Source organism: Pongo abelii, chromosome 11 (assembly GCF_028885655.2).
Source record: "Pongo abelii isolate AG06213 chromosome 11, NHGRI_mPonAbe1-v2.0_pri, whole genome shotgun sequence".
Lineage (NCBI taxonomy): Eukaryota > Metazoa > Chordata > Mammalia > Primates > Hominidae > Pongo > Pongo abelii.
Window position 1 is genome coordinate 103910874 of NC_071996.2, and position 14340 is coordinate 103925213.

At 42.1% G+C, this 14340-nt stretch overlaps 1 protein-coding gene across 1 annotated transcript in view; it reads left to right on the forward strand.

Moving 5' to 3' along the window:
* Positions 1-2790, forward strand: part of AOX4 (aldehyde oxidase 4) — a 71857-nt gene extending 69067 nt beyond the window's left edge. Inside the window, 3 exon segments of the mRNA XM_009237952.2 lie at positions 1160-1251; positions 1253-1319; positions 2737-2790. Of these exon segments, the coding sequence (XP_009236227.2) occupies positions 1160-1251; positions 1253-1319; positions 2737-2790 (213 nt within the window).
* Positions 2791-14340: the final 11550 nt, after the last annotated feature.

The following is a 14340-nucleotide window of genomic DNA, read 5'->3' on the forward strand; positions in this document are numbered from 1 at the left end:
ATCTGCAAGTCAAAATGGGCTTTTGACCAACTTTCTCCCTGACTCTTTGCTCTGAGGTGTTCATAGCCATTGATATCTGAGGTGTTGGTGCCATGCTTCCTGGAGCAAGAGGCCTTCAACTGGCCCATAAAGACCTTGGCAAGAAAGGGCTCTCACATACAAGTGTGAGAAAAAACACAACTTCCCCAACTTATGTTCTGGTCTGAGCCCACATCTGGACAGACAGGTGGTAACTTTAACCTCAGGTTTCCAGAGGATTCCCTCTTTCCTGGGAGTAGCTCGCGATTGCTAGGAAGGTGAGACTTCCTATCTGAATGGTCTCTGCCTCCACTTCTACACCAGACTTTGGCCATGGGCATTTCTAAGCTGGCCCAACACAGCACACAATCCTGCCACTTGGGGTCTAGCTGCCTCCCTGCCAGTTCTGCTCCAACTAGGGAGCCAGACCCCTCGACTGTCACCCCTTCTCCCGGCCTCAGAGGAACCCTTCTGCCTACCGGCCCCCTTTCTCCCTCCATATTTGCCTCAGAGGAACCTGGAATTTTGACAACAACCAAAGCCTGGGGAAGCCTTTATCTGCTTCCAGCCTTTGTCTCATCCCTCCACCAGGACCTTGGACACAGATCATAGACCAGATTACCTGCAAGAAAGCAGGAAGAAAAATCAGTACAAAAAAGCATTGGTGAATCATTTGAAATATAATGTCACCATAATGGTAACTCAAAAGCATTTGTGTCTAACTCAAGGCCAAAATGAAACAATCACAATCTTTGCAGTTGAACTTGAAAGACAGTGAGGTGGTTGCCTCTTTTCATGTGTGGTAACTTCCCTGGCATAGATTGGATGCTTTCAAGTTACCATTATGGTTGGAGCATCCTACAGGGCACTAAAGGCAACAGGAGTTTTAGCCCCTCCCCTCACATCAGCTGATGTGGTATTTTGATTAACTCAGTAACCAAATTGCATTTTCACCAGCTACTCTGAAGTGGACACCCAAATCACCATGCGGGGGAATTTGATTCTGGCAATTTGGAAGCACTTATAAAGCCAGAGGAGAATGTGTGTGTGTGTGTGTGTGTGTGTGTGTGTGTGTGTGTGTATATACAAATTAGTCCTAAAAGAACCGTGCATTCCTGACAGCCTTTTGTTCTTCTCTCAGGGATTGGGTGAGGCTGGAATGTTCTTGGGGTCCTCCGTGTTGTTTGCCATATACGACGCGGTGGCTGCTGCCCGCAGAGAGAGGGGGCTCTCTCGTCCTGAGTAGCCCGGCAACCCCTGAGATGATTCGGATGACCTGTGTGGATCAGTTCGCCGACATGGTAAGGGAGGCCGCTATTGTTGTCATGGACTTTCAGGTTGTTGGTATGGATCTGACAACCATGACGATGTTACAGGGCAGGTTCATCTTTTTCAGTGAAAATTCTCACTTTGCCCTCACCTGCCACTTCATGTGCGCTTTTTCTTTTTTTTTTTTTTCAAGATGGAGTCTTGCCCTGTCACCCAAGCTGGAGTGCAGTGGCACGATCTTGGCTCACTGCAACCTCTGCCTCCCGGGTTCAAACAATTCTCCTGCCTCAGCCTCCCAAGTAGCTGGGATTCCAGGTGTGTACTACCACGCCCGGCTAATTTTTGAAGTTTTAGTAGAGACAGGGTTTCGTCAGGCTGGTCTTGAGCTCCTGACCTTGTGATCCACCCACCTCGGCCTCCCAAAGTGCTGGGGTTACAGGCGTGAGCCATTGCGCCAGGCCTCCATGTGTGCTTCTTAACAACTGCAAAGTGAGGAAGCCTCTTCAAATTATGATTTGATTCTTTCAGACCCCAAAGAAAAACACACTTAATTGAGCCAGTGTTAGCAGCAAATGGGCATGGTAGGTTGCTTCTTTAAACATTTTATCAAAATGTAGCTGATGTGGTATTTTTGATTACCTCAGTAACCAAATTACATTAACTAGACATCTGATCTGGTCAATCATGCAGAAAGTATTTGTTAAGCAAACTAATAAAAATAACTTAAATGAAAATATCAAGTCACTGGGCACACCTTGATATGCCTTGTAATCACAGAGTACACTTCTATTTTCCAGTGGCTAAAAATATACCCGGAACTAGCATTCAAGCCTAGTCCTCTATTGAACTGCTTTCTGTAGCCCTAAGTGAGACTTTGGTTTAAAATTAGATTGCACTTTATGACTTGGAAATTACGGGGCTTCTGAGTAAGTTGCATCTTATCCCAAACAGAAGTTTATGAGGATAAGAAGGTTTATGATTCAAGGACTGAAACAAATATGAGAATTATATAATTTTGATATGAATAAAATGGACATTGACTTGTTCATTTTTAAATAACATAATTTGTCTTCCGGCCAGGCATGATGGCTCACGCCTGTAATCCCAGCAATTGGGGTTGCTGAGGTGGGTGGATCACTTGAGGCCAGGAGTTTGAGGCCAGCCTGGCCAACATGGTGAAACTCCATCTCTACTAAAAACACAAAAATTAGCTGGGCATGGTAGTGCATGCCTGTAATCCCAGGTACTCAGTTTGCTGAGGCACAAGAATCGCTTAAACCCAAGAGGTGGAGGTTGCAGTCAGCCGAGATCATGCCACTGCACTCCAGCCTGGACAACAGCGAGATTCTGTATCAAAAAATAATAATAATAATTTGTCTTCTGAATTACAGCATTTTAATATAATAACGTTTTATTAACAACTATCTTTCTTCTTTTGATCTTTTTTAGATTTCCAGAGATGACCCTTCGACATTTACACCTTGGTCCATCCGTGTGTCTTAAGCCTATGTTTTCTAGAAAATGAAAGAATACATGATTGACCTTAAAAGCCTCAAATCAGAACAAAATACAGGTTGGCTCCCAATTGTCAATGATAATTTTAGCATCGTTTAGGTATTCTCTGTGGTTTAGATCACTACATGACTATATTTTAGGATGCAAATTTTCACCAAAAGGTATAATAAAGCTTAGAATCAAAAACTCAAAAATTCTCATTTTCGTTTACATTATCCTGAAAATCTACATCAGCATGATTTGAAAGCATGATAGAGTTTTTATTAATCTGGAACAACTTAAGAGAGACTATTCATGCTTTGTTCTTCAGAAATCTGCCCAAAGTTCAGTAAAATTGTCCACCTGCAAAACTCTGAGGAATGGATTCCCCCAAAGCCAATGGTGTGCTAGTAATGGAAAAAACCCTGATTTATGCTGTTTGGCCATTTCTATGGTGTAAATACCCCTACCCTGGCCAAGCCACTGATGTGAGGTCTCTGAATGTGAAGTTGAAAGCTTGCCATCAGCTCTTGGGAGTGGGTAAGAGCTATCTCCAGCACTACAAACGCACCACAGTCCTTGGGTTCCTGCCACCCCCACATGGTCCATTTAGAAGAGGCTTTGGGAAGTAACCATCCAAAGCCTCCAACTGGTCCTCATCTGCCATGAGCCATGTCCATGGTACAACTTCTTCCTCACCTGGGAGGCCAGGGGATCATTGTTCATGCTGAGTAAAACAATGATCTCAAATCACTTTTGAGTCCCTTGTTTTGGCTTAGTGTCCAAAAGGTGAAATCAGCACTATCTTCCTTTTGCCATCAAAGGGGCACGAAATCCTCAGGGTTATTTTTTGGTTATTTCTTAGCTGTTTTACATTGCATTTTCCTGCAGAAATGTAGTCTTATACCAGAGATGATGTTCAGACTCATGTGAGGTTTGCAAACACAAATAAGAAAAGAAACTTCTGTACTGAAAACACAAATAAATAAATAAATAAATAAATAAATAAATAAATAAATAAGCATTTGTCAGGGATCTGTGTGCTAGATATTAAAGCTCTGCAACTATTAATAGTAATTTTATGACAGAAGGATAAGTTTAGATGTGTGTCAGACCAGGTTAGAAGAGAAGTCGGGTGGTAGAAAGGAAAGACTTCTTTCCAAAGAAAAAGGCTCACCAAGCCATGTCTCATTCTGTTTTTTTCAATGTCTCTTATTCTGAGAGGAGAGAGAGGGAGTCTTTAAGTGTTTGAATTCATTCAATAATCTAGATTGCCCAGAACCTAACCCACAAAAACTCATTGTGCCAGACAGAACAGCAAAAATAGGGTCACTGGTATATTTTTCTAACAGTAAAATAGGAAGACACATTTACCACAAACATAAATTAATTACAGAAGTGTTATACTTCATAGACTGTAAGGACAAGGCCTCTGATATCACAGAAATTGCATTTTTACAAAATAAGTCTGATCATTTCAGCAGTATTTTATTAACTTGAAGAATTAGGATGGGAAAGTATTCAAAAAAATAGTGCGTGTTAAAGAATAGCAGGTTTCAAACATAGGATTAATATCCTAATGCCTTTAAAAATTAGATTGACAATTTAGAGTGCCTGTTCTATTACACACTTAATTCATGTCACTAATTTAGATAAATATCTATCATTGTGTGTCCAATTCTAAAATGTTATTACAGTGAGAGCTGGGCTAAAAGTATAAGATGCCATCTTTTTAACCAGTAGATTCTGTAAATGATCAAGCACCCTTTTAATGATAAAAGCCTTTGATCATTAACTCTGGGCAAAACTGCTAGTGCCTGTTACTGGTTATCATTACTGATGCTTCATTGTGGATTTAATAAAAGTTTATCAGAAGAGAAACGATGTGTGGCAGTTACCACACTTGCTGTGCTTCTCCTTTCAGGTTAAAGTGCCTGTGTGGCCAAAGATATCCTAATTCTTCTGAGCCAAATTTTATGATGGAGCTGTTTTGCATCACCTTACAAAAACTGGGAAAATGAAGCTGAGTGAATAGTAGTAGGGATGGAGTTGATTTCCTTTCAGTATCTTGAAACTGCCGACACTCACATGCACTCAGGTTTTGGAAAAGTTCAAGAATGTCTGGGACAGGGTCTTAGAGGCCTATGTTGCTTCTCTATTTTTTTTTTTTTTTTAATATTTAAGTTCAGGGTACATGTGCAGGTTGGCTATATAGGTAAACTTGTATCATGGACGCTTGTTGTACAGATTATTTTGTCACCCAGGTACCAAGCCTAGTACCCAATAGTTATTTTTTCTGATCTTCTCCCTCCTCCCACACTCCACCCTCTCAGTAGCCCCAGTGTGTGTTGTTCCCCTCTATGTGTCCATGTGTTCTCATCATTTAGCTCCTGTGTATAAGTGAGAACATGCCATATTGGTTTTCTGTTCCTCTCAGGGTCACACTGCTGTTCAATTTCTGCCTTTAATCAGCTCTGCTTCTCCCATCTTCCTCTACCAGGTGTTGATCCCTAAGAAACATCCTACTCCCCAAACTCTATCTCAGCCTTTCTGAAATGTGCCCCAATGAGACTGCCCTGGGAAGGGCATGACCTTGAGGAAGAGGCTGTCTGCCCTGAGGCAGCCCCTGAAGGAACTGGCAGCTGAGGGTATGTGCGGACCTCACTCCCGGGCAGGGCACAAGCCCTTCCTCATGGAAGATTTGAGTGGAAATGGATCACACAGATCAGTGGGTCACTTCCTGGCCCACCACACAGATCTATCAGAGTTATTCTTCCTAGTAGTTATTATTCCTTAGTTTGCTAAGGATAATGGCCTCCAGCTCCCTCAATGTTCCTGCAAAGAACATGACCTCATTCTTTTTTATGGCTGTATAGTATTCCACTGTTTATATGTACCACATTTGCATGTACACATATGTTCATTGCAGCACTATGTGCAACAGCAAAGACATAGAATCAACCTAAATGTCCATCAATGGTAGACCAAATATGTTGTTTCTTTTAAGGAAAAATAATTTATCTGTACTTGATACTTTCAGTGATATAAACTGGCCATATTTTTCACACTCTTAGAACACACAGTACCATAGGTGGAGTTCTCCAGAGGCTGACACAGAGTTTGGAGAGTAGGATGTTTCTTATGGATCAACACCTAGGAGAGGAAGTTTGAAGAAGCAGAGCTGGGCAAAGAAACTGAACTGCAGTGCAGCCTGAGAGGCATCAATAACCCAGCAAGGACTTCTGGGAGCAAACACTGCCCCACACAGTTGCCCTACCTAGGCTGAAATGTGCCATCAGGGAATGGGACTTCCCTGGGTTTCTTTCTGCAGAGTTCTAAAGCCCTGAGCCCCGAGTTGACACAAGCTGAATCTATCTGTAAGGCAACAGTATGAGAAAACATAAGTTTATCCCAAAATGTCATAGGAATGCCTAGGTGTTAATTGTAGTGTTAATAGCTATTTAATATCTAATATTCCCCAAAACTTACAGTCAAAGGACTCTGGTCACCAAGTCAGTCATTTAATTCACCTGCTAGGGAATATCCTATGAGACACTTCCTCTTTGTCATTTATTAAATTCATATCTATATATAGTGATTTATTTTTAGAGTCTTTCCTTAGTTCCAATTATCTAGTTGTCTATCCTTATACTAATACCCTATTAATATGGACTGCATGGCATGTTCTTTTTTTTTTTTTTGAGACAGAGTCTCACCCTGTCACCCGGGCTGGAGTGCAGTGGTGCGATCTCAGCTCACTACAACCTCCACCTGCCAGGTTCAAGCAATTTCCCTGCCTCAGCTTCCCGAATAGCTGCAACTACAGGCACATGTCACCACGCCCGGCTAATTTTTTGTATTTTTAGTAGTGACGGGTTTTCTTCCTGTTATCCAGGATGGTCTCAATCTCCTGACCTCGTGATCTGCCCGCCTTGGCCTCCCAAAGCCCTGGGATTACAGGTGTGAGCCACCGTGCCCGGCCACTCCCCTTATTTTTTTACATTCTTGTTAGCTATTTGGTTTCATACCAAAAAAAAGAGTCATTTTATCCAATTTCTCCTAAAAACTTAGGTGGGATTCTAATTCAAATTGTAAATATATTTATATTTACATTTATAAATTGTAATACATAAATTAAATTTATATATTAATTTTAATTGAACTTACTTTTTTATTAACTTTGCATCTAAGAACATTATATGTCTTTTGATTTGTGCAGATTTTGTTTCATAAGTAGATCCTATACTTTTGGAGGGAGGAGGTTAATTTTATTCTTACGTATTCTACGTTTGGGAGCTACTGTGAATGGAATTTTTTCTACTTCCATTCTTAAGTGCTTATTTATACAGTAGCAAAAGCTATTAATTTTTTAATATTTATATTATATCCAATCACCAGTTCAAGTTTTCTTCTCTGTCAATGTTTATATTAATGTTTACCAGCAGTTATTTCACTTTTTCATTATTTTACTACATCTATTACATTACAACCTCCAAGGCAATCTTATACAACAATGGCAAGAAAGAGAATCCATATCTAATTCCTGATTTTAATTGAATTTTTTGGTTATTGGTTATTGGTTATTGGTTTTTGTAAACAGCCTTGTTACATTAGTTTCTTCCTGTTTTCTTTAGAGTTTTTCTTAGGAATGGCTGCTGAATTTATCAAGTAACTTAACAGCATCTATTGATTTAATCACAGTTTTCCACCTTTTTTTGATGTAATGGACTAAGTTAGAAGTTAGTTGACAGATTTCTGACGAACCACCCTTGTGTCCCAGAAATAATCCTTATTTGATATATTATCCCTTGATACACTGATGGATTTTATTCACTAATATTTTACTTAGAATTTTTCTATTTATATTCATAAACAAGGTTCTTCTGCAACTTTTTTACTATCTGTGTTGGGTTATATTTAAATTTTACTAGGTGTATAAAACAAATTAGGGAGAATTTCCATTTATATATGCTAGGGAGTGTTTAAATAATATTGCCATTATCTTAATGATTACATGAAATTCATCTGTAAGTCCATTTGTTTCTGGTTCGTTATTCAATGACATTTTTAATCTTTTCCATTCTCTTCCATAACAAGTTGTCTTATTGTTTACATTAGTGTGTTACCTCTTTGACCAGTCTATATTTTTATCCTCCCTTTTATCACTTCAAGTGATTTTCTTATAAATAGTATACAGGATACCTAGATTTGAGGATTTCTTATCACTAAATCTGCTAATCATTATTTTTAAGTGGTAAGATTAATTTCATTTAGATTTCTCATGATGGTTAAAAATTTTAATTATTTACTTCACACCCATTATATTTATTTTATACATATTATATATCATTTCAGTTACATGTATATAATGTATATTATATGTTTTACACTGTGGTTTCCATTTTTTCCTTTTTGTTTCTTTGCTGGTGTACTCAGGCTATGAGCAATTCTGTTTCTTCTCTTGTTACTTTGGAAGTTCAACTGAACCATAAGTTGTTCACTTCCATTTACCTGCTCTGACAGACATGTATTTCTCCACCTCTATTTGAAAACAAGATATCGAATATTTCCACTGCAAAAAGTTACTCTTTCCTGGCCTCCTGCTCCATCTGTCCCGTATTTCCAGCCCTTTCCCCAGTAAGCTAATACTTTGGTAACTCTTTTACTTTTCCTCCTCCCCACAGCTGTCCCCAAGCCTTAAGTTACTGCAGTTGTGTGTGTGTTCATTCTAGACTGTTAATTGAATTTCCCTCGCCATATGACTCTTTTTAGCATTTATATGACACATTCCCAAATAGCCTGCCCTTATCCGTTTAGACTTTCTCTCCCCTTCACCTTCTTATCTGAGCCGGGTTTTGTTTGATTTTTTTTTTTTTCCTGAGGTGGGGTGGTCTTTCCCTGGGCGGGAAGTTTGCTCCACTTACTGGGTCTCCAATGCCCTTGTTGCCTCTCCGCAACCAGCAGGTGCTAGTCTACTGCCCTCTAGTGTCCACTGTGGCAGATGAGAGCTCCATGCCAAGTGATTCTCCTTCATAGAAAACTTGTCAGCCTAGTACATTGTAAGAGTCTATTATCCTCAGAGCTTAAATGTGGTATCAGGTGATACCATGTGGGTGTCCTTTCTCTTCAATCCAGCCATGAACTTGAGGAGCATTCCAATCTGTAGACTCAGATTGCTCTTCAGCTCAGAGAAAATGGTTCATGTTTAATAATTATTTCTCCTTTATCTATTCCTCTTTCTACTTCAGCTATTCTATTTACGCATGAGGTCTCTTGCATTTAGAGACCTCTTATCCTGCTCTTCATGGTTCTACTGCTGTACGTCTTTGCCCTGTGCTAAGATATTCACTGCACTTTGTCTTCCAGGTCCCTAATTTGGGTTTCAACCATGAGCATCCTCATCTGCCGGACTGTTTATTAGCTAGTTTACGTTTTCTTCAGAAAGTCTTTTTGGGGGATGCAGTTTAATGTTCTTGTTAATATTCAAATTGACAGTTGTCCCCTCCAACAGCTCTCTTTTGCTAGGGGTGAAGATTATTCTATTTTGAATCATCTTCTCTCAGGCTCTTGGGCCTGTATTAGTTCCCCAGGGCTGCCCTCGCAACATAGCACACACTGGTGGGCTTAAAATGACAGAAAGTTGTTCTGTCACAGTTCTGGGGACTAAATGCCCAAAATAAAGCATCAGTGGGGTCATGCTCTTCTGGCTGTCTAGGAAAGAGTACTTTCTTGCCTTCTCCTCAAGTGTGGTAGTTACCAGCCATCCTTGGTGTCCCTTGCCTTATAGATGCATCACTCCAACCCTTGCCTGCATCTTCACAGGCTTGTCTCCTCCACGTGTGTCTCCAAACCTCCTTCTCCTTGTAAGGACACCAGTCATCAGATTTAAGGTCTACCCCAATCCAGTACGACCTCATCTTAACTTGATTACATTTACAAAGACCCAGTTTCCAAATAAGATCACATTGGAAACAAAGTTCAATCCACAACAGGCCGCCTTAAATTTTTTTTTATTTGTCAGCTCAATGGGCTCCAGCTTAGTTAATAGGGTACCCTAAGAGGCACTGGCCAAGGCTATAGAAATGACCCTAATTCACTCTCCTGGCAGGGCAGAAGCAGGAAGGCTGCCAGGGCCCTGTTGAGGCAAGTGGTTGAATCGCCTCAGCCTCACAGCCCTCCTGCTCCTGATACTAATCCTTGCCGAGACTCTGGGACAGGAAGGGTTCGGCCCACCCATCTGGCTGTCTTGACATCCTATTCACACCAATGGCTTTCTCTCCAGGTGCCCTGCTCCCACCCCCATGACCAAGCTCTCCTCCAGATTTACAACTTTGGGGGTGCTGATCTCTAAGCACCACCACTTCCAGCCTGAGGAGGAAAGAACCCCTCTCCTACAGAGCCCAAAGCCTCACTGGCACTCAGCTTTCCCTAGGTCCAGCTGTGCCTGGCTCAGCAGAGGCAGGAAGATGGGAGCTGGGGGAGAAAGAGAAGGAAACTTGAAGTCAAAAAGGCTGAGAACAAAAGATCTGGAACACAGATAGTTAATGATCAGCCCAAGCTCTCACGGTCCTATAAAGCCCCCGCTGTCAGTCTATTACCTGTGTGTTCCATCTTTGGGTTTTCAGAGCTCACAACAGAAGGTAGTGGCCCAGAGACACCACAGCAGCGGCTGGTACTTTTCCATTTACATCAGCAAGAGGATGTGTTACAGGGCTTTTTTTTTCCCAGAAGTAAAGTTTGTTTGACTTTTGGAAGAAGACAGTGTCATTTCCAATATTAAGTCTTTCACTGAGTACCAGGGATTCTTTGATGTAAATCATAAGACCTTTTTTATAATAAACATACAAGCACCTGGGTCAATATATGTGGAATTTCTCTCACCTACCAGAAAAAAATCCATTTCAAAGTGAATAAATTCAGTTTTCCCTTTTCATTAAAGAAGAAAAGAAGAGGCCAGGTCCAGTGGCTCACGCCTGTAATCCCAGCACTTTGGGAGGTCGGGGCATGCAGATCGCTTGAGGCCAGGAGTTTGAGACCAGCCTGGTCAACATGGTGAAACCCCGTCTCTACCAAAAATACTAAAATTAGCCGGGTGTGGTGGTGCACACCTGTAATCCCAGCTACTCGGGAGGCTGAGGCATGAGAATCACTTGAACCCAGGAGGTGGAAGTTGCAGTTAGCCAAGATCACGCCCCTGCACTCCAGCCTGGATGACAGAATGAGACTCTGTCTCAAAAAAAAAGAAGTAGTAGAAAATAAGAAACAAACAAAAAAATGTAGTGGTTGCGTTCTTCCATTGTCCTGAATAAGAGCGGAGGGTCAGAAAAACTTGGCAGAGACTGCATCCACACCCCCTTACTGTGGGCAACCTTTCATTTACTCTGAAGTAAGTGGTTTTCAAACTGAGCTCCCGAGAGTTCTAGGGGTTTTTTGAAGGAAAGAAAGCCAGAAGACTTCAGGCCTTTACCCCAGGCCCCTCAGCTAGGGCAGTAAACTTTTTGTTTAATTTGTTTACACTTCACAAGATGTCATTCAAACAAAGGTTTTCCTGGCTCTAAGGAGTTTAAAAACCCTTCTCTATAGCCATTCACGGTCAGTTTTCAGTTTCCCAGCAATTGATGTATTATGTTCCCTAATCCAAACTACTTTTATATCTTCCAAATCTAATACCATAATCCAGCTTTAGTACTCTAAAACTGTTCTACCTGTCTTGCTTGAATTTTATGTTGACATTGACGGATTTATTCTGATAAATATTTTGAGGCACCATAATTCATGCTCCTACGGTCATTACCAGCACATGCTCCTGTTAACGGGAACCGTGTGCTTTTTGGGTTTAGCAGTTGCCCTCTTTTATAGGGAAGAGTCAGAGGGGGAACAGATTGTGGACCCTTAAAACCCAGTCCCTGTGTTGTTTTCCCTTAAATGGAAGCAGCCATAAGAAGCCTGTGTCTCTGCACGCTCCCTTCTCCCCTAGCCCACCTCCCCCTTCATCCCCGATCCTCACAGAATCAACTCTAGTCATCTTTCAAGCCTAAATTTCCCTTCCTTAGGAAGGCCTTTTCTGATCCCTGTCCCTGAAAAAACAGCTGATTTATCTGTGCGTGTCCCAAGCATAAATCTTTCATCGCATGTTACTGTGTTACTAAAACTTAAGGGCCAGCCAGGCGCGGTGGCTCATGCCTGTAATCCCAGCACTTTGGGAGGCCGAGGTAGGTGGATCACCTGAGGTCAGGTGTTCGAGACCAGCCTGACCAACATGGAGAAACTCCGTCTCTACTGAAAATACAAAAATTAGCCGCGCGTGGTGGCACATGCCTGTAATCCCAGCTACTTGGGAGGCTGAGGCAGGAGAATCCCAGGAGCTTGAACCTGGGAGGCAGAGGTTACGGTGAGCCGAGATCGTGCCATTGCACTCCAGCCTGGGCAACAAGAGTGAAACTCTGTCTCAAAAAAAAAAAAAAAAACCTTAAGGGCCTCAGAGGACGAAAACTTGTAGCTCTTGTTTTCCGCCATACTCTACCACTTAGCATAGTGCCTGGTGCAAGGCAGAGGCTCAATTACTACTGGTTGAATGAATGAAGAATGAATGAATTGCTAATGTCTCCTTCATTTAAAGTACTTTGGGTAATCAGTCAAGCCCCTCCCATGAATGAGTTGCCATTTATGCTGCCCATGGTGGGAGATACGACCAGCTATTGGAAACTCCAGGAGCTAATTGCCTAGCTGGGAACATGACACACAAACACTGCAAAGATAATCAACTAATCAGTGGCACATTCGAGACAGGTTTCTTGGTTCTTGGTTTAATAAATGAAAAGTAAAGAAGCAATGGGTTGGATCTGCAGGTGCTTTTGGATTCCAGAGAAAGGCAAGGAGGGAGGTTTGGAGCTGCTTTCTGATGGTAGCTAAAAAGGAAGGGAGCGAAATCACCATGGGGCAGGGACAGGGTCTTCATCACTGCAGACATGGGAGAAGTTTCTTCAGTCATTCAACAAGCAGTACTCTCTGGTAGGCACCATTCTAGGCCCTGGGATATAGGGGCGAATTGAAAGTAACATCTGTGCCTTCACGGAGCTCATATTCTAGGGGAGAAAGCAAATAAAAAGATACAAGTGTCCATGTCAAGTAGTAATGAGTGCTATGGAGAAAATGAAACAGGGTGGTAGAAAATAGAGGGATGGCCCCATCTTTACAAAAAATAAAAGATTAACCAGGCGTGGTGGTGCATGCCTGTTGTCCCAGCAACTTGGGAGGCTGAGGTGGGAAGATCACTTGGGGGCAGAAGGATCACTTGAGCCTGGGAGATTGAGGCAGCAATGAGCCATGATTGCACCACTGCACTCCAGCTGGGGCAACAAAGCAAGATCCTGTCTCAAAAAAGAAAGAAAAAGAAAATAATGACGGGAGTGCTACTTCAGACTACCTGATCAGGGAAGAGCTCAGACCCAAATAACAAGAAGACACCAGCTAACAACATGGTCAAAGGCCTGAGACGTGAAAGAAGTTAGCATATTGTAGAAGCAGGGAAAAGGCTAGTGTGGCTGAAGGTACACTCACAGAGGGGGGCGGCGCTTGTTCCCATGAGGCCTTTGTGGCAGGCGTGTGGGGTTTACTCAGTGCACTGGGAGGCACTTGGAGGGTTGTAAGTTGAGAAATGCCAGGTTTAAGCAGAAGAAGGACATGAGAAGAGTAGTTTGACCGGAGCAGGAGATTTTTTTTTGTTTTTTTTTTGTTGTTGTTGTTGTTGTTTTGTTTGTTTGTTTGTTTGAGACACAGTTTCACTGTTTTTGCCCAGGCTGGAGTGCAGTGCTATGATCTCGGCTCACCGCAACCTCTGCCTCCTGGGTTCAAGCGATTCTCCTGCCTCAGCCTCCCGAGTAGCTGGGATTACAGGCATGCACCACCACGTCTGACTAATTTTTGTATTTTTAGTAGACACGGGGTTTCTCCATGTTGGTCAGGCTGGTCTTAAACTCCCAACCTCAGGTGATCCGCCCATTTCGGCCTCCCAAAGTGCTGGAATTACAGGTGTGAGTCACCATGCCCAGCTGAGATTTTTTTTTTTTTTAAGAGCAAGAGAGTCAAAGGCCAGAGACAGGGACAGGTTGCGGAAGGCTTGGCACACTGGGCTAAGGAGTTTAAACCTATGTTCCAAGCAGAGAGCTATTCGGGGGTTTTGAACAGGAGTAACATGATCGAAAAAGTCCTGATAGCACCAGGAGTGATATGATCAAAGTATGACCTGAAGGTCCTTCCTAATTCACAGCACGATCTTTAACTTCTCTCACAGGACTGTTGCAGATGTATTTGGCAACTGTTTAATACATGTAAAACACCCATATACATACTCAAACCAACACACAGGCATGTGTGTAAACACTCGTCTCCATGGGTACATGAAAACTGGAATGCTTGAGCACCTAGGCATTAGAATTGTCAAGAAATTTGGAAGCTGCCAACTCTATTCATTGAGGAGTAGCTCTAGGAAGGATTCTGAAGTCACATCGGGACCAGGGGAATGACAGGACCTTCCTCAATTAGCCAGATCAAGAGGAT